This window comes from Merops nubicus, unplaced genomic scaffold (genome assembly GCF_000691845.1).
Source record: "Merops nubicus isolate BGI_N331 unplaced genomic scaffold, ASM69184v1 scaffold49922, whole genome shotgun sequence".
In the NCBI taxonomy this organism is placed as follows: Eukaryota; Metazoa; Chordata; class Aves; order Coraciiformes; family Meropidae; genus Merops; species Merops nubicus.
The window spans coordinates 2851-22537 of record NW_008593845.1 but is presented as its reverse complement, the minus strand read 5'-3'; the positions used below and the strand labels follow the sequence as shown (position 1 = coordinate 22537).

The following is a 19687-nucleotide window of genomic DNA, read 5'->3' as shown; positions in this document are numbered from 1 at the left end:
AGTATTTCATCTTTACTGAGTTTTGTTTTGAAAGTTTAAAAAGTTACACAGTTACAAACAAGCATTTTTGCCATTCAGCTTTGTCAAAAGAAGTTAACATAGGAAGTAGGCACATGTTTGTTAAAGAACAGGACTTCGTATCTTACACTGGTCATCAACTGGTAAAACAAAATTTATCTCCAAGTTTGTATTAGACACTCATCTTAAGACAAACATGAAAGTTGGGTATTTTTTTTTTTTTAATATTGCACCATGGAGATGAATATTATCCATTAGCAGGTAAGTTATAGTGCACATGGACAATTCGGTTCATCCATGTTTTTTAAAAAAAACTTACAAAGGGAAGATAATTCAACATACTCCCACCGGGAGTAAGCTCAGGAACACAGAGTAACACACTTGACCAGTTTGTGTATTTGCATAAGCTGCCTCCTTACACCCCTGGCAGCTTTCCTAGCGAAGTTTTGTTCCACAGCCTATTGGCAGCAGATACTAGCAGAATGCTAAATAAAAACGATCAGCAAGATCACTAGGAATATGTGAAGAAAGCAGTTTCAACAGCAAGATCTACAAAGCATAAGAAAGTTACGCAGCAGACAACTGTTCTGGGTTCAGCTACGTTGTGTATCCCCATTTCTCCTTTCCCTATCCCCTACAAAAATGTCACTTCAGTCAGAAAACTTTTGGCCACCAAAAGCGATTTATCATACCAATAAAATTTACTTTAAAACTGCATATACAGTATGCTTCTGCCAGAAACTTACTTGAACCTCCAGACACCAAGACAAAGGAAAAACCATGGTCATCTTAATTTTTATACACTTTTTTGGCCCTCCTATGCATTAAAAGTTATCCACAGCCTGACACCCTGCATGTGTGGTCAGCATTACAAGGAACAGATACTGTAAGTAAGTATTTAGTTTAACATATGCAAGAGTGATCCCAAACCGATTCCAGATGAGGAATTACTGCAATTATAAAAACTGTGCGTTTGTTGTATTAGTACAAGTGCAATGTTTGACAATTTCAAAAGGGTAACAAAAATGAACGTGCTGATTTATTCAGTACATCAGAACTAATTCTTACAAGGCTAAAAACAGGACTGAAAAGTACAATTTGCAGCTGGTCCCTCAAGTTGACATCTCCATCGCGGGAGTTTACACCCAAAGCTTTACCTAAGGAAGGTCTTCCACACTGCGATACAATAAACCAGCCTCGCATTGCAGGGACCGTGTGTGACACGTGTGACACTTGAGGACAAAAGAACGGACAGTGTAACTTGTACCTACATAGCAGACAGACCACACAATTGCCCAGCTCAGAACGCAGTTACAGCAGTTCTGGGGCTTAAAGCAGCTTTGTTTCTTCAGATTCTGTGCACATTTGTAACAGATTAATTTCTGGGCTGAAGCCAGTTGGACTGGATTAAGCTGTTCTTGTATCTGCAGCTAGCAGTCTTCTGTGGGTGAAACCTCACTGGTAGGAATCCCACCCATTTTAAGAGTCCGGATCTCACTGTTCACAGTAATGCCTTGATTTCCATTCTCTCTCTGGGAGAGCAACCTTTGAAACTGAGTAGGTCATTAAGTTTATTTTGAAGAGAAAGTTTGTTCTTGAATGCAAAATTAAACATTTTATGACATACGGTTTACTGTTTATGTGTATTAGTGCTAGATGAAAATGGAACTGTGGCTAATTATGTCAAATTTACAAAAGACTAAATACTTTTCTGCAAGTGCTAGCTGTGATGTTAACATAGAAAGTTCAATTTTCTTCCTGAAACACTGCAAAAACCATAAACACAGAAGGATTTATGGTATTGACAATTGCCGTCTACTGCTGAAAACTTTGATTATTAGTACTCAGGTTCTAACAGTCAACTGACAACCTGGGACTACTTAATTTCATTATTAATTGAAACAGCAAAGTTTGCTCTAAAGGTGGCCTGGGAAAACCTAACCTATATATGTCGTTTCAGCTGCAAAGTGAATTCTATATAGTATATATTATGTTAACATCATAAACAGCTGAGCCAAAATATTAACAAAGATTTCTAAAAACTGTCAATTTCCAGATGCAACAGCCCTTAGGCTACTACACACAGGTTTCCAAGGAAAAGGTTTCTCAGCCTGCAGTAGTAGCACGGAGCTTCTGTGCTGCTACCACACTAGGGTATATGGACAGAGCAGGAGCTTGCTGACAGTTCCCCTTCACAAAGCAGTATTTCATTTTAGCCCACGGGATGGCAAGTCTTCTCAGCATCAAGTCTCTCACCATGATTGTGGATTTGACTGTTCTACTCACAGGCCCCAGAATTCCACCCTTAGTGCACTACAGAGCACCTACATGCATTTCCATCTGGCTGGATCTGCAAGCATCTGATGAAATTTATCAGTTGTTAAAAGTACATTGTAAAGCATTAAGCTATTTTTTTATCATTTACTGTCAAATATGAGGGAAGAAACACAGCAGTTTTAACACATCACGGTTACAAGGTAAAAGTTCTGACCAACTGAGGCACAACTGCAGATGGTGACCAACAAGTCATACTTGGGTCAAACTAGTAAATGTCTATTTACTTACAGTGCATCAGATGTATTTATTACCAGTGGAAAAAACTAAGAAGGTTCATCTAACTTAAATATTATATGCAGCCTAATGTGCACTCAGTGTAAAATGTTATGAACACTGCCTCAAGTGCATTTGATTTCCTGTACCTTTATTACACTATCAGACCACAGACAATCAGAATTCACTCCAGCTTCAAAGTAACATATGTTAATTGCCCATAATTTGAATCCCTGTGCAAATTGCTTTCTGTGGCTAGCTTTTTCAGAGCCTTAGTTCATTTAACTTGATTATAATTGGAAGCATCTGTCTATGATTTAGGCATGCTTATTGCTAGAGAAGAAATAAGCCCATCTTCAAAATTACTGTGCAAGTATTTTAATAAGATTTGCACACATCTCAAAAAATTCTATTGTATGACTCCCTGGTCTAGGAGTTACGTCAGCTGTAGAAGAGTCAAGCGAAGAGCTCACTGATGAGGTAAGGGATGTATCTGCAGATTTTCCTTGCACATCAGCATCTGAATCTTTTTGACAGGACCTATAGTTGCTCACAGAACCCGATCTCTGCGGAGTGGCAGTACCAGACTTCGCTTCAGTAATTTCATCTGAGCAGCAAGGGGAGAAGAGGAAAATCAGGTTTCAGTGTCAAATCAGTTACAGTAACAGCAAACATCTTTCCCTTTTCACATTTGTAAATCTTGGGGGTTTTAAAATCTTGATTAAAACATTAACAGCTTTTGCAAACTGTAGATATTTGATATAATTTTTTTTTTTTTTTGTAAATATAGTAACAAAGAAGAGAGTGTCCTCCTACAAGTTATTTCTGCACTCTGAACTGTGCTCTGGAACCACTGGGATCTAGTTTAGTCTAGCATTCATCATATTTTTCAGGAACGAAATTCAGCAGCTAATAGTTACATTTAGATTCTTTTAAACCAAATAAGAATCTTAAGGCTAACAGCAATACAGACTTAACTCCAATAACAATTCAAACATTTTCTAGATTCTTTTTGCTAGCATGTACTTTATTTTTATTCTATTTCTGTATCCTTCATATTTGGTTACTTATACTTTGGGTTTGTTTGTTTGTTTTTTAATTACAGTTCATTGATATACTAATTGCTAACACCTACATTAATTTTATCTTTCATTTTTGGATGTTTTCCCCTGTAGCCTACTGTATATTTGGGACATGACATATTAAGTTTACCTTCAGTATGAGGAGGAAATACTTTTGTCTAAGAAGTAATGTTCTCTTGAAGTATCTCTACTCTTCCTTCAAATACAGAACATAGGTTTGACTCTCGCCTGGTACAAAGAGTGTTACTTCCAGGAAAAATTAGTGAACACATGCCAAGCTTTATCTTCACCAGGAAATGCTAATCCCATGCTTACCTCAGATCTAAGTTACTGTTTAAATTTAGGGGTGAGGCGCCAAAGGCAGTTTAGGTTGATATAATCTCACCTCTCACAGCCCTGTCCCCTTTTGCACTAGTGGAATTAGTGCTGGTGCAGACACAAAATGGAGCAGTTCAAGAGCTGGTACCTAAAAAAACTACCATTTAAGGAATGAAGCAGCTAACAATCTGATTGGACAAACACTAGACCAGGAAGGAATGAAGAAACACTAATTAGCTCAAACTAATAAGGGGTAACACTTCACTTGTAAACAAGTAAATGAAGACATGCTTGCACTTAGAATTATTTACTTTTCAGCTCCATTAACTTGGGTAAGTCTTCACATACCATCAATGCTACGGAAGTCCAATAAGTATGTCCTGCTGTCCACCTGATACAACTGTAGGCTCATTTTGGAATATGCGCTTGTGACTGGATTCTTCCTTCGAACACGTAGGTAGTATGGATTTACAACCTAGTACAAAAGAGACTTAATTACCAGAACTGCCTGAAAAGCACTACATCTTGTTTTTGTCATTCCAACTCACTGGAATTATCAAGTGATTTCAGGCTTAACCTGTTAAGAGCTGTGTGGGTTTTTTTAAGCTAACAGAAAAACATCCCTACAGCCCCAACAGAAAAGCCAGACATGCTAGGAAGACTTTCTGTTTTTCCGTTCAGCATGAACAGCCTCCTCCCAAACCACTCCTGCACAGCAACCACAAGCTGTCAGCACAGGCACACAGGATTATTTTCCAGCACAGGAGAACATAGTTTCAGATGCACAGGCTATGCAACTACACAGCTCAAACAAAAATTTACTGTTGTCTGCTGTAAAGATCCGTTTTCTTTTACCTTCCATTCATAATCCAGTTGTTTAATTGCTCGACAAACTTCAGCCATGATATCATTTGGTCGACTTTGACTCCGTATTCCCAAGTGCCACTTCGCCCTTCTTACACCTTGGTGTTTTGACTTCTGTGGATTCAGCTCATCAAGAGTGTGGCGAGGACGTGGTGCTTCAGCTACTAAAAATGGCACTCTTTCAGGATGAGGGCGAGACAGGTGGTGTTCATCAAGGAAAGAATCAGGTGGGCTTGTAGCCAAGTAGAAGTCTTTGGCCTCATTCATTATTCTTCTGTTATCTATAATGAGGTGGTAAGCAACTGCTAAGGGGTCCTGATGATTTCGGCTGTATAGACAACTCAGCACTTCCTCTTCAGTGCATTCAAACTTCTCACACACCTCTTTTAAGGCTTCATCATCAATCATAGTAGAGCTGTACGATGGGTCTTCAGGAAACAAGTATTTTGGAAGGTCCTGCTTAAACCATTCATGTTCCCTAGATTTAAGAATTAAAAAAAAAAAGTCTGAGCATATGTACGTAAAGCAAACCCTTTTAATATTAAATACTTTAAAAAACAAAATAACTTTTAGTCTGTACAAAAAGGATCACAGTTGTCAGTTCCAGTGCCTTTCTGTGCAGCAAAGCCAAGAAACCACATAGGACAGAACATAATCACCACCTTCACAAGATTTTGCTAGACATTTTGCAGAAGACTAAAAAAACTCCTCTTTCCTCTAAGTTTTTCAACTACCTGAGCTCAAAAAATCTTCTTATAACTCAACCACCTTTTATATAAATGGTGTATTTTTTACTGCCACTGTGGTAGTTTTGAAACATTTTCAACTGAAATTCTTACACTGTCCACTTGAGTTGTCTGTCTCTAAGTACATGCACAACCATACCTAACAATGCTGCTGATGAATTTTTTTGGCAGATGTTTGAACATGGATTTTTGCACACTGAAGTCACATGTTCCCCATCCCAAACAAGCTGCCAATTGTTTTTTTTTCATTCAGAACACCTCCGGCTTTCTTTTAAAGAGTGGAAGCAATGGAAGGATCAATCTGTACCTCTTTTTCTACTGTACCCACAGGCTGGCATCCCTAAGTGGGAAAAGGAAAGATACAGAAGGAAAAAGATACTTTGTCTACCCAATCATAAATAAGACTGGTTTGTGTCCCTAGAGTAAGCTGCCTAACTAGCCAAAGGTTATGGCATGACACTAACTTTTAAGGTGTTCTGGCCTATAGCATAAAGACTCACTACAGATTTAAAAGCAGTTATATGGATGCCATGGTTTAACCCTGCTGGCAATTAAGTGCCACACAGCTGCTCGCTCACTCCACCCACACTGGGAGGGCATGGAGAAGCAGAAGCGTGAAAGTGAGAAAGAAACAGGGGTTTCTCCACAGCTGAGATGCAGGCCCACAGGGAGGAAGCAAGATTTTCTTTGCATTCTCAGAGCTGACTAGTCAATCCATCTACAGTTGGTGCCTCCACGTCTGTCCAGCTCACCACCAGGACGCAGGCGTATGACATCGGTGCACTTCACACACACTTTTGCCATAGAGGCTGAGTGCACCAGATTTCACCCAGGTCTTTGGATACCTGGCTGTCATCCATGTTGAGACACATCACCTCCACCACAGCTAAGTCCCCCAGATACTAGACTCTTCCCTCATTGGTGGTCCATTTGCTTAGGACATTCGCAAGATCTTCCTTAAAGGGATACCTGTCGTTCCCCCTTGTCAGCTCCAAAGACTGAGGACTCCTGCCCCTTTTACAATCCCCTTGTCAATGGCCTTATCTCTAGCAAAGAATCCCAGCTGCCAGGCTTCCTTACACTCCAATTCCTAAGGATGGCCCCAACATCCCAGTGACAGAGTAGCCATCTTAGTATTTGCTCACCTGGATGACAGCTAAAATCTTTTTGCATATCTCACATCTCAATTAAGAATAGGGATCAGGTGGTTTCCATCACATTTATCTCAGACCTTTCCTCCTCCTGTTCTCATGATAGCTCTGCTCAGAACGAGCTGCCTTCTCCAAGGCTCCCTCCTGCTCCGCTCCCTCTCAGAAGAGCTTCTTCATCCCTTACTGACTAGCTGACTTCTGTTTTGATTGTTTCTTTCCAATTATGGGAGCAGCTGATACAGTTGAAGACTAAGTGTCTGACTTAACCACAGCATCTGCTGGTATGTTTCCAGATCCAGAGACTCCCTCTGCTCCCTGAGGGTGCTGAAGAGCCAGTAGGAGCAGGCGAGGCCCAGACACAGTGCAGCAAGCTGTGGCTATGTGGAATAGCCAGGGCAACTTTTTCTCATTCTATCAGTTCATCAGGATCCCATGCTCATTTGGGGGTGAAGATAACTGATATAATTGATAATGATTGCTCACCAAACTGACCAAGTCCCAGCCAGCCATCAGGCAGTAGTACTCTCACCAACCTCCCCCTAATTTTACTGCTGAGTGCAATGCCATATGGTACAGTACAACCCTTTGGTCAGCTGGGGACAGCTGTCCTGGCTCTGTCCCCTCCCAACTTTTTGTGCACCTCCAACCTACTGACTGGCAGGGCAGTGTGAGGAGCAGAAAAGGCCCTGACTCTTTAAGCCCTGCTCAGCAATGCTGTTTGCAGTACAAATACAAAACATAGGCCCATACGATCTACTACGAAGAAGTTTAGCTCTGTCCCAGCCACAAACCAGTACACTGGACCAAGCTCTAGTCAGTGTGATTCTGAAAGCATGCCTCAGCACAAACGTGTTGAGCAAAAATACACTTTGATAATAAGCAAACATGTAATCTGCAAGCAGAAAAAGCTTTTCATATACTGCTACAAATCACAGCCCTAGCTGCCTGACTGAACCCAGAGGAGAATTCTGTGACTATTCATTGCAGTGGGCCTCTCCCCTTGCAGCTGTACACAGGCCACCAGGGCCACACCCTGCCCCCAAAGAACTGAGGTACATATTGTCCTTTAAACTGTGAGGTGACATGTCTTATGGTTAATAGGACAGAACCACTTAGGATTCAAAATCCATCCATGTTTAACTAGCATTTTTCAACATCTTTTTCACACCACTTCCCTTCTGGACTTGTTTCACATAGCTTTCACAAGCTATCATCTTCCCCAGAATCTCCTCTTAGCCATCATAGGCTCCAGATTCCAACTTCACCTACAAGCTTTAATTTTTCAGTATTTGATGCAGTAATTATCAATCTTACACAAATTCATGCCAGTTTTTGAAGCTAAAAAGTGCTATCTTGTAGGCAGAATAGTCAGTCTTAACAGATGATTTTTCAGATTCTGAAGAAATACAAGTAAAAGCTGTAGTTATCAAAGAGCCGTAACTTCCTGATTTACAGCCCAGAACAGTGGTTCTTAACAGAAAACGTTCTTTTCCTAATGAAGACAATACAGGGTAGTTTTTGCAAACAATTCTGCAGATGAACAGCTTGGCTACAGCAGTATTAGAGTTTCTCAGGATTTCTATGAGTACTGTATGTAATTTGTTTTACTGAGACCCCCAGCAGATACCTCGCTGGCCACTGGAGAGTAGAACTATCAGAACTAAAGCCAAATCACCGGAAGCTGAATTTTTCATAAAACATGGACAAGCTGTATGATTCCTTTGTTCTGTATATTTGCACTGAGATCATTATTCTAGCATCCTCTGATCAGACAACAGTTAATGCCTTACCTAATGTCTCTGATTGTTGCTCTCTTCATTGGATCCACTTGCAGCATGTGCTTCAAAAGACTAATTACAGACGGATTCAGGTACTGAGGAGTATAAAAGATACCATCACAGATCTTCTTAAAAAGAGTTGGCACGTGATCATCATCAAATGGAAGTGTTCCACATAACAAAGCATAGAGAATAACCCCACTGCTCCAAATATCTACTTCTGGACCTGCATATAATCTGGGAAAAAGTTAACTGTTAGTGATTTGCAGTTAAAACATTTAAAGACATTTTTTTACCACTTTCTTACACTGTATCACAGTAATTAGAAGTGTATGAACTTGTGACAGCTAATCTGCAACTACCATCTCTAAGCCATGCTTCCCCTGAATTTTAGTGTCCTTCCACTTCAAATATGTAACAGGGCACAAGTACATAGTTTTCCTCTCTACTGTATACCAAAAATACACAAATGCAATTTAAGACAATGGCAAACTGAAAGCAATTTGCATCTACTACTAAGAAAGCCCATGTTACACACAGTTATTGTTTTAGCAGAATCTGTGCAGTCACCTATCCCTTGAATCTGGGGGGCTGAGAAGTTTAAGCCCCTATAGCAGAACTTGTCATGCATTCCGTGCTACTGCCTGAATAAAACAGGCCTCCAATCAGCAAGAGACAATATTAGGGTGGGTGGCTGAAAGCAGGAGATTTAACCACCATCAAGTCCAAACAGGGAAAGGTACCTCCTGACTGAGTATATACGCTGCAGCAGATTTTACTGCTGCTCAGCTTCACAGCAGACTTTGCCTGCAATTCTGTCCATACCACCACTTTGAAAATCCAAGCTGCATGCAAGGTTTATAAGCCAATTCGGGCATACTGTACGCACTGGCTTTGGGGCATTAAGACATCAGCTCCACCTTACAAGAACTGTTCAAAGCTAGTTCACAGAAGCGTTAAATACTCATGAAAAACTAGCAAGACAAGTAAAAAGTTCAGTCCATGATTTTAATTGCACTAGTTCTGTAGCCTTTAGAATCAAGCAGCAAAATGGCTGAAGTACATGCACATGTGTATCCAATATAAAAGAAACTACCTTCCTGAAATTACTTCTGGTGCAGCATAGTTAGGGGAACCACAGCTTGTTCTTAAAAATTCTCCATCTGACATCATATTTGATAGACCTGGAAGTGTATAAGAGTCACTACTAAAAATTCAGAGAGCAAAATGATTTCACACTGCATACACCACCTAGACCAAATCACCAGTAATTCGAATTAGAACTTAAACAAATTTATCTCAGTGAAGAAGTAACATTGTTTGGAATTACTGAAATTTTTATATAAGCATGCCACATAATCCTCATTTAGTTTATCAGAATTTCAGTAACAAACAACCATTATTGCACACAACCTAGAAATATTTGAGACTATATTAATTTCAAAACAAAAACCAGTCCAATTTAGATGACACAGGCATGATAGAGAACAGTTGCTTTAAGGAAGATGGAGCAGCATAGCAAGATAGGATTTTGGTCATTAGCAAGAAAGTCTTAAAAACTCCATTTGCTTCTAAATGCCAAAATAGAAGATGCTACCACGAAACTCCATAAAATTCTGTAAGAGGCTATTCAAAATAAGAGAACCTAGGAATACATATGACTTCACCACAATTTAGACACCTACATTGCACAGTTGGTTCCTGAATCACCGCAGTTCAGTAGTTTGATTTTAGATATTCTATTAGTAATTGAAGTGTACTTTAGAACTAGTCCATCTACATTCACCAGCCCTCAGTACAATCTAGTATCAGTAAAGAACTACCACTTCTAGACCAGCTGTGGAAAATATCTTCTAGTTTTGTCATGGAGGCTGCATGCTCAAGACTAACAAAAGCTAGAGAACTCAGTCTCTGAGAAGGAATTTACCCTTTTACAGGTGGTGGGAAGATGGAAGGGTACAGCTTGGCTGGCTTTCATATTGTAATACACGAAAGTTTTTATATAAGCTCTTTTTTAATACATTAGTTTTAATTAACTATGTCTACAGCTTTGCTAAGTTACAAGAAGATGTATTTTCTGAATTCTTGTACATCATTTCTTCACTGCATAAGCCATTTCACACAAAGCATTTTCTACACACAAGGAATCAATACAATTCCCAGTGGACACATACTCCAATACTGTATCTCAAAAACATACTTTAGATACTCAGCATTACCTAGCATCTTTCATTTGAGACCTCAAAGTGCTTTACCTGAGCACTTTGTTATCCACAACGTCTACAAAAGATGCATCATGGTGATGTAGCAGCATGGCTACCTCACTATGCTCATATGTTGAGGTTTCCAGATTCAGAGAAACTCAAGAACTAGCTGCCGGTCTTCTCAGCAGCTGCAATCACAAAGAGCTAGTACAAACAATTAAGCCTTCCGATAAGTTAGGCAAGTATATAGCAAAAAAAAAAAGCACAGGAGTTTGAAATGTTAGCTGTTCTTTTACTTTCTATGCTTTAACTACATTTTTTCGATTATAACTTTAAAAGCAGTATGTTCCTTAAGCACGGTGAACAGATCTTGCACTGTATTTTCAAGAGAGCTAAGCATCTACATGTTATAGATAGTGAAACAGGCAATAAGAGCAAATTTTGAAATTAGAAGTTCAGGAAATAAGTCTGTTTAGCATTTCACATAAAATACTGCTAAGGAAACAAATCAGTTCACAATTTCACCCAGACACAGAAAACTTACAAAAAGAAAACCTGAAATGAAAATAAGCACTATGCACATGCAAGAATACAATTTCGCTTTACACCCACACTCTTCAGGTTCTTGCACTGCTCCACCACCAGGATACTCAGGTGTACACATTAAGTGTTTCTCATCACAATTGACAGGACCTAAACAACACCAGAAATGTGATCTGATACAAAACAATAATGCTTACCAAAGTCAGCTATCTTGGCATTCATGTGTGCATCAAGCAGCACATTTTCAGGCTTCAGATCTCTATGTACTACCATATGCCTGTGGCAGTAATCCACGCCAGAAAGGATCTGCTGGAACAGACGTCTACTTTCCTTCTCATCAAGCTAAGACAGACAAACGTTTCAAACAATTATGCGACAGTGGAAGAGAACTTGATTTTCATTTATATGAATTAAAGGAATTTTTCCCACGACCTAAAGGTACCATTTCTAGTTTTGATACTTTATACAGCAGACTATCAGAACTTGAAAGCTGTGAAGCTTCCTGCTACATCATTTTGTTTGTACCAAAGCTGTAAAATGACTAAACCAAAACATATCCATCAACTCAGATAGTCACTGAAATTTCTCAATCTCACTTTTGAAACTGGTCAGGCACATGTTACACAGTAACAAGAATCCCCATCACACCCAAACATTAACTTTGTCTAACTGGAAAATCAATGAACTTTGACATTTGAGCATAGTGTTTAAATTTAAGTTGATAAGAGCTGCTGATGCACAGCACGGAAGTGACAGATTTTAGATGGTAATTATACTGTTAGCAGCTAGCCCCACAGAGCAGACTTAGCTGGGCATTTCCTATGAAGACTCCCTATATTCACATCAAAGTTTGTTCTAACAACTAAGAGTACGCTGGCTATCTGGATGGTTTGTTAAAAGTGACTTCAGAGCTTTCACAGAAACTGTTCTACCGGTATTAGAGGATAATAAGGACACAATGGCAGCTTTCCAGTAATGGCTTATACTGAAGAAGTAATTTTCAACTACTCCAGCTGAATACTTATCCATGAAGTTTATACCCAGTAACTATAAATTAACATATCAGTAGAGAAGAAAAATGCTATGACAAAGTCATATATAAAGAGCTGAAACTTGTTAACATATAACCATTTTTACTTTCAGAACAAGATGTAGTCATAAAGCCTATTTTAATTGGTAACGGTAAAATTAATGTTCAGTACATAAAAACAAACCTTCATTTAACAGGGTGTGATCAGTACCCACTGCTTCCAGCCTGGGCTAACACAATTAGCATAACTAACGACATTTTATGAGGCAAACAGCCATTCTGTGACTGAGTCATGTATTCACATCCTCTCCCTCTTAAGACCCATCTGGATGGGTTCCTGTGTGACCTGCCCTAGACTAGATGGTCCTGCTCTGGCAGGGGGGGTGGGACTTGATGATCTCTGCAGGGCCCTTCCAACCCCTAACATTCTCTGATTCTGTGATCAGATCCTGAAGGGCTTTTGAATCAAGTAGACAAACATGATCTCTCCAGCCTCTCCCTGCCAGCCTCAGGATTCCAGGGTACCAGGTTGGCTACTCTGTGTCCTCACAGGCTTTGAAGCCAACCAGGTGGTAATAATGACCCCATCACAGAACAGGGCAGAGTAACAGCACCCAGAGCACTGTCTGTAAACCAAACCAACACAAGTCCTGCACGGGGAACCTGGACCAGAACCATTGACAGACAGCTAAACCTGGGACTCTCAGTGGCCAGGGACACCTCTGCTGCCCTCTGCTTCCTCCAAGGACTGACTCTTACTGTTTCATGTGATTTTTGAGTACAGTGTTATATTGATGCAGCAAACTATGCATTAAGATCTGATCTAATCTGCACAGGATTTAGGTGATTAGAAATTGTAAACTGTATTATAAATTCTGTATTCCGCTACTTAAACTGTACTATCTTGACACTGCCTGTGGAGATCCTGTGCCACTCTAATAATAAATTCTGTGCTATGCTAATCATAATATCCTGTTAAGAAAATAAAGCTTTAATTACATCATTCTGCCAGGGATCCCCAAAGAGAACCTGTCTGTCCCTTGAGTGTTGAATGACACAGGAACATCACAAAAGCAGTAACAGAACGCAAATCATTGCTCTGTAGAGTTGGACTACTTCTTACCCTTCCATTTTTACAGATATAGTCAAACAGTTCTCCTCCTGAAACATATTCCATCACCATGAAAATGTCAGTTGGCGTGCTGATGACCTGGTACCTGATAAGAGAAGGTATCAGTTACTCCACTCTTTCATTAAAAGATGGCAGTTACATTTAGTTAAAACCACGGTTGTGCAAAGAGTCAGACAAATCAGCCAATTTACAGCTACTGGAATGACAGTGCTTTGAAGAAGCTTTTTCCTCTCCTTTCACTATATGATGCTGTCACTGACAAGACTAACAGAAAATCCATATACCCCACCAAGAATATTAGGCTTCGTACTTTCAGAGGACTAAGCTTAGTCCAAATGATTTCTATAAAACATTGCTGTGCTGTCTCACAGATATCTTGGTGCGATCAGGAAGAGATTCAAAATTACCTTGCTAGTGTCTCAAAAATATGCACTTTTCAGGCTTGATATGCAAATAAAAAAACCTTACTTGCCACAGTGTACCTTGTGACTAGGAAAAATTGCTCTCAATTCATATAATCTTTTACAAAGACACCTGAGTTTGTCATTAACATTTAAAACTTTTAACACTCCTGTTACTACGTTTTTATCATTCTACTTCAGCTAAGTTTCAAACAAAGAAAAAACACCTTTGAAGTTTTGAAATAACTAGTTCATGGCCAAGCCCACCACTCAAGAAACTTATTTCGCTCTATACATTTTCTCCTAGAAGTTTGGGTTTTTTCCTTTACAGCAGTCAGAAGTGACCAATTTTTAACAGAGTAAGGAAATGAACACTGATAACACTTCAGCCAAATTTTAGACATTATATTGAGAGGAGAGGAGAGGAGGTAGCAACTGGATGATGAAAATTAATGTTTCAAGGTATTACACTTCAGCATGCAAATATCTGAATTGCTAATAAACAATTGAGTTCACACACACTACAGAACTGCAGCGTTCTTCAAAATGGCAATTCCCTGACAAAAAGAAAAGCACATGTGCTTCGGCTTAATGAGACAAGTTATTCTAGAACTACATAGACAGCAACAAGTTCAGACTATCCACGTGAATGTGTGCGCACAGATGTGTGTGTGTACAGGTTTTTAATGTCTTAGTATTACAGTGTAACACTTTGGTAACTACAACACCTTTCCAAGGCAGTTATTAACCTGAGACCTTTGAAATGAGTTTCACCTAAAAATCTTACAGTCCAAGACGCTTTGCCTTTACCAATATTCTCTGCAATACCTTAGTTGAAAATACCTCATACTCAAATGTCAACATTCTGAAGCCATAGATAAAACAGTACTATAGAAATAGTGTTTTAATCCTCTTCATCCAAAAGTTACAGCCATGCTTCTCTACAGTCAGCTCATTCTACTGGTTATGGAAAAGGAGACTGTAGAACAGTTACATACCTGTAGTATAAATAAGGTTATCAAACCACACAGCACAGATAACCAGAATGCAAAGAGCAACATCTTTATGTAAGAAAACAAGATGCATTATATTGCTAAAGGTCAAAAACCACAACAGGAGATGCTCCAAAGATTTTTAAGTCGTGGTATAGAAAGCAAACGTTATTGCAGCAGGCTTGCAACTGTACAGACTGCTAAAACCGTGTATGAGGTTTTTCAGAAGGCACAGTCACATTCCAAATTAGACAATGTCTATTTTGTAATATTAAACTGAAACAAATCTGTTCACCTTAAACCCAAACATCTTGCTAAGCTGCTATCTAGCAGTTTCCCTATCCAGTTCCTAACAGTAGAAGCAGCATGATCCTAAGTTACCAGCAAGTCTACCTGCACAACAGCATTAGTTGTATCTTAATGGCTATTTACACATAGGCCAATAATCCTCCTGCTTTAGAAATGCAGGTAGAACAACTGGAAAAGTTTGGAATCCGTCCCTTTTTCCATCATCTCCCATACTCTGTCCTCTCTCCCCACACACAAGAGAAAAAAGTATCTCCGTAATTCCCTGAGAAAGAAACTGTCACCTGAAACCCGTTAAATTGACTTCACAGTTGAGCAACATCACAAATACACATTGCTGTTCAACCCCCATATCTCAACTGGTACACTGACACTTCCTATTTTCTTTTGGCTACAGGTATGTGTCCTTTCGACTAGCACTTTCTGCCCCTAGCAATTCTGCAGTAAATTAGCTCTATAGCTTTCTGAAACCAAACCCACTGAAAAAGTTAGCTAATCTTACACAATCCAATTTAGCTGGAGGGTAAAAGTTGTTGCCAAATTAAGGGGAGTGTAGAGGGATGGAATCTGTCAGTGGTAGCAGGGTCTTAAGATAATATTGCCAATAGAAAAACCAAACCTAACACTACGATTAAGACAGTGAAAGTCACTCACATGCTGGAGGTGCAGGTTAACTTTACAGGAAATGAAAGTTAAAAAAACACTGATTGAATCTATGGCTTATTTCCTCCAAAATGTAAACTGGCATACCGTACATAGCGCATTCAGACATGTGGTAGCACCTATGATGAAGAATTCCGTAATACCAGTCACATTTAATGAACTGCACAACCTTAACTCAGCTATATCTCACAGAGCGCCATCTGCATTGGAAAAACCACAGATCACTGACCAGCACATCACTAAAAACATATTTCAAGTAAGAAAAGACAATAAACTCACTACATAAATGCCCTTGACAATCTTGTTCTTAAGTCATTCTCCAAGCAGAAAAATGGTAAAATATAACCAGAAAAAGAAAACTGAAGTATCAGCTAAAAACAGAGATGGGTGCTACGAGAAGAATCTACCACGCTATTGCCTTCTATATACCTGTCCAAATAATTTTATGGAAAAATCTAATGGATACTCTCTAGCCTGCAGAAAGATCAGTTTTGTGCAAATACATTAAAGGACACTGAACATGGTGGCAGAGCTGGAAGCTGGTTACTTTCCTGACAAGACACTGATAGTAGTATTGCCCTCTAAGCATGTTTCAGATTAGCGATATCAAAAACATTACTTTTTAAATAGGTTCCATTATAGCAGGCAAAACTTACAGCTTAATTATATGAGGATGTCTGAAGAGTTTGAGGTTCTGAATCTCCCTGCGGATTTTTCCTACAACATCAAGGCTCCGGATCTTCTGCCGATTCAGGATCTTCACTGCAACTTTATGCCCAGTTAACTCATGTTTGCCAACTGCAAGGAACAAGGAAGTATTTAGCTAGGGTTTTCAATTGCTCTGTAAAGACATTTATTTGCTCATTTCAACTGTAGCCAAGAAATACAAGTTTAAATGTTAGCATTCCACATAACCCCATTATTTTTGGGTAGGCCAAAAGCCAAATGGCACTATTTCTTCTGCCCTACTCCAATTTCTCCCTGCTCAAAGGTCTCTGACAATTCTACAGTTTGAAAATGAATGGGATATGTAATAAAAACCTTAAACCTAAACCTTAGCAGTCTTGCAGTATGACTACATTTTTGCACTACTTGCAAGCAAAGCAAGCATATTCCCATACACTGCCATCCTTGCTAACTAGAAAGACCAATTTCTGTCCCTGTGTAAGTCATTCCAAGATACTGGCTCACTTGCTAACCCACTCAGATAAGCTCTCCTGCAACTCTTCTACTTTATCTGCAAGGATTGCTCTTACTAAAGGAATCACTGCTGTCTTTCCCTCAAGAGGCCCTTTTCAGCAATTACTTTGCATTATCTCTAAGTTTACCTAAAAAATAATTATTTATCTGTCCTTTGAGCATTCTCATCCTATACAAGGTCTGTGCAGCAAACACCAGAGCTTTATTACATAAAATAACAGGCAAAAGATACAGGAAATGAAGAGAATAAAAATCCAACAGTAACTACAAGAAGCAGTGCAAACACACATCCTTCATACATTCCTCAGTTTCATTCCTTCTCCCAGGAGAATTCAATCTTTCTTTCAGCGGTAGAACCGAAAAGTGCAAAATATTCCCTAGACCATTACCCTTCTTGAAATCCTTAACCTTGCAGGTGCTATTGCAAGTAGCTGCAACAAAGTCGCTAAGAATATTTTTCTTAAACCCACCATGGATCAGGGATAAACCTCAGAAGGAAAGCATCTCTTCCTCTAGAAGGCTTCACTATCTGCATCAGATTCTACATGCAGTGATGAGCTGGATTTGAGGAACACCTCCGTGGTTCATCTTTGTCCACTTCAGTGGACTTTGATAACAGACCAGTGGTGAATATCATACTCATCTGGGTATCTCTCCTCATATTAGAACTTAATTAAGCTCCAGGCTTCAAGCTTTATTTAAACACGTCCATGGGAAGATGTGATAAACAACAGCAATCCACAAAATCTTTCTGCATTCAACAGGCAATTTGGATAGAATTAGCAAACACCGATCAATCTGTAAAACTCCTTCCTAACACAAGACCTTCCTGCTGCCTTTTGCCACAATACTGAGCTAAAAATCAGTGTGAGTAATTCTTAACAGAAAGACACAGATAATAAGCATCTGAATTTTTTTTCTCAAAATAAAGAGATAGTCACTGTGTTATACAAAGCAGTTTGCCTGAATTGCTGTAGAGAAGTAACGAAGTAGTGGACTAGCCAAGGGCCTGAACCATCACAACATGGTGGTGGTGGTGGTGGTGAGGTGCCTTTTGTACCCAAGAAGACATAAGGGCTCCGACTGCAATGTGAAAAAACACATCCTGTCATTTACAGGAGCCATTAGCTAAAAATGGCCACAACCACCAAACAACGGACAGGCACATCTGCACTGCTGAAGGACAAAGCCCACATCCTCACAAGCACCAGAGAGACCACAACACCTTGGTAGGCAGAGCCTGGAACTGTGGAATCATGTTACCTCCAAGAACTACCGGCTTTCAAAGAGAGCTAGCATTAAAGCAACCACATCCCACCTTATTTTCTTCAGTTCAAATGTGATTTGAGTTCTACACGAATCCAACAAATTGTTACACCTTAACTACAAATCCTAAGAAGTAACGAATCTTCAACATAAAAAGTTAAAAGAGCAACTATTACATTAGAATTACAAAGTCTTTGCCTATCAATAATGTGAGATGAAGTAAGCCAGACGTATTTGGAGAAAAAAAAAAAAAAGCTTTGATCAGTAAGCTAAAATTTAACAATCGTTTTCCTTAGGAAGAAACCGCTTCATAGAAACTAGACAAGAATCTGTTAAGACACTTGAATTTGTATTTTTCTTTGCTGCACAAAATACATTTCAGGTGTTTAACTTGGTAGCATATATGTTAGAGCAATTCTACAGCTTAGCGTATAAATACTTCTGGCATGCATGGTGTTACAGTCTCATCAGCCAATTTGTTTCATTTTTGCCAAGTCTATCTTAGAATAAAATTGGAATTTCATTAGAACTCAGAAAAACATTAGAAAACAATTTATTAGCTACCACAACCTATCTTCAGGGGACAAGGCTCACAGAAGTTTTTCAAAACATATTTTTAATTCAAATTAAATGGTAACATTTCCAACTGACTGAAACCAATTCTGTCACAGCCTTCAAGTCTCTGTGCCTCAAGCCTTGATTTTATTCATTGACTGGGGAAGGGGAAAAAAAAAAAAAAATAGTTTTCTGCTTAACTCCGTTTCCCAACTTTGAATAAGTCATTGTAATGAAAACATACATTGGTTTTGTGCAGGTGCAAGAAGATCCAAAAATGACTGTTCACTTGTTTAAGACACTTCAAATTGAATTGCTACATTCTTCAGTAATTTTTACCTCCCTTTTTTAATTAAATTTAAGATTATAACAAATCTATCTTTTTAAGATATGAGTTTACAATAACCATCCACTTCATGAAATAAAACTGTTTTCTTGAGCACCGTTGAAGGCATCTGTTATCAGGAAGAGAGCAGGCAGTAACTGGTAATGGGCTGCTGACTACTGCCGAATTCAGCATAGAGGGCTCAAAGCAAGATCTCAGATGGTAACAGCACAAAAGTAACCAAAAAAGTAAACTGCCAGTGTTATCTTTCTGAAATCTACTTTGCATTACCTCTTGAGAGAAGTTTTACTTATAAAAGGGAAGGTTTACAAATAAGAAAATTTATTTATATTAGTGACCGTAATACTCCAGCAGCTTACAGTCCTTCAAAAGAATCACTGCAAAAAGTTTACTCTACAGACCTAATATTTCTCTATAATTCTTTATTCTGATAATACCAATTGCCCTCAAGCTTCACTGTGGCTATTATGCACAGCACCAAGAGTTCCAAGACAGTGACAGGCTCAAAGCAACAGACTTCTTTCACTTGTTGAAGGACAGGA

General features: G+C 39.1%; 1 protein-coding gene across 1 annotated transcript; it reads right to left on the bottom strand.

The window, feature by feature from the left end:
• Positions 1-2688: 2688 nt before the first annotated feature.
• On the bottom strand, positions 2689-16576 carry PRKAA1 (protein kinase, AMP-activated, alpha 1 catalytic subunit; the record flags this gene model as incomplete). Its single annotated transcript, XM_008935547.1, has 8 exons — positions 2689-3175; positions 4317-4443; positions 4824-5310; positions 8520-8744; positions 9604-9691; positions 11452-11596; positions 13408-13501; positions 16435-16576. Coding segments are annotated over 8 exons (1553 nt in total), but the record flags the coding sequence as incomplete, so codon positions are not given.
• Between the last annotated feature and the right edge of the window lie 3111 nt (positions 16577-19687).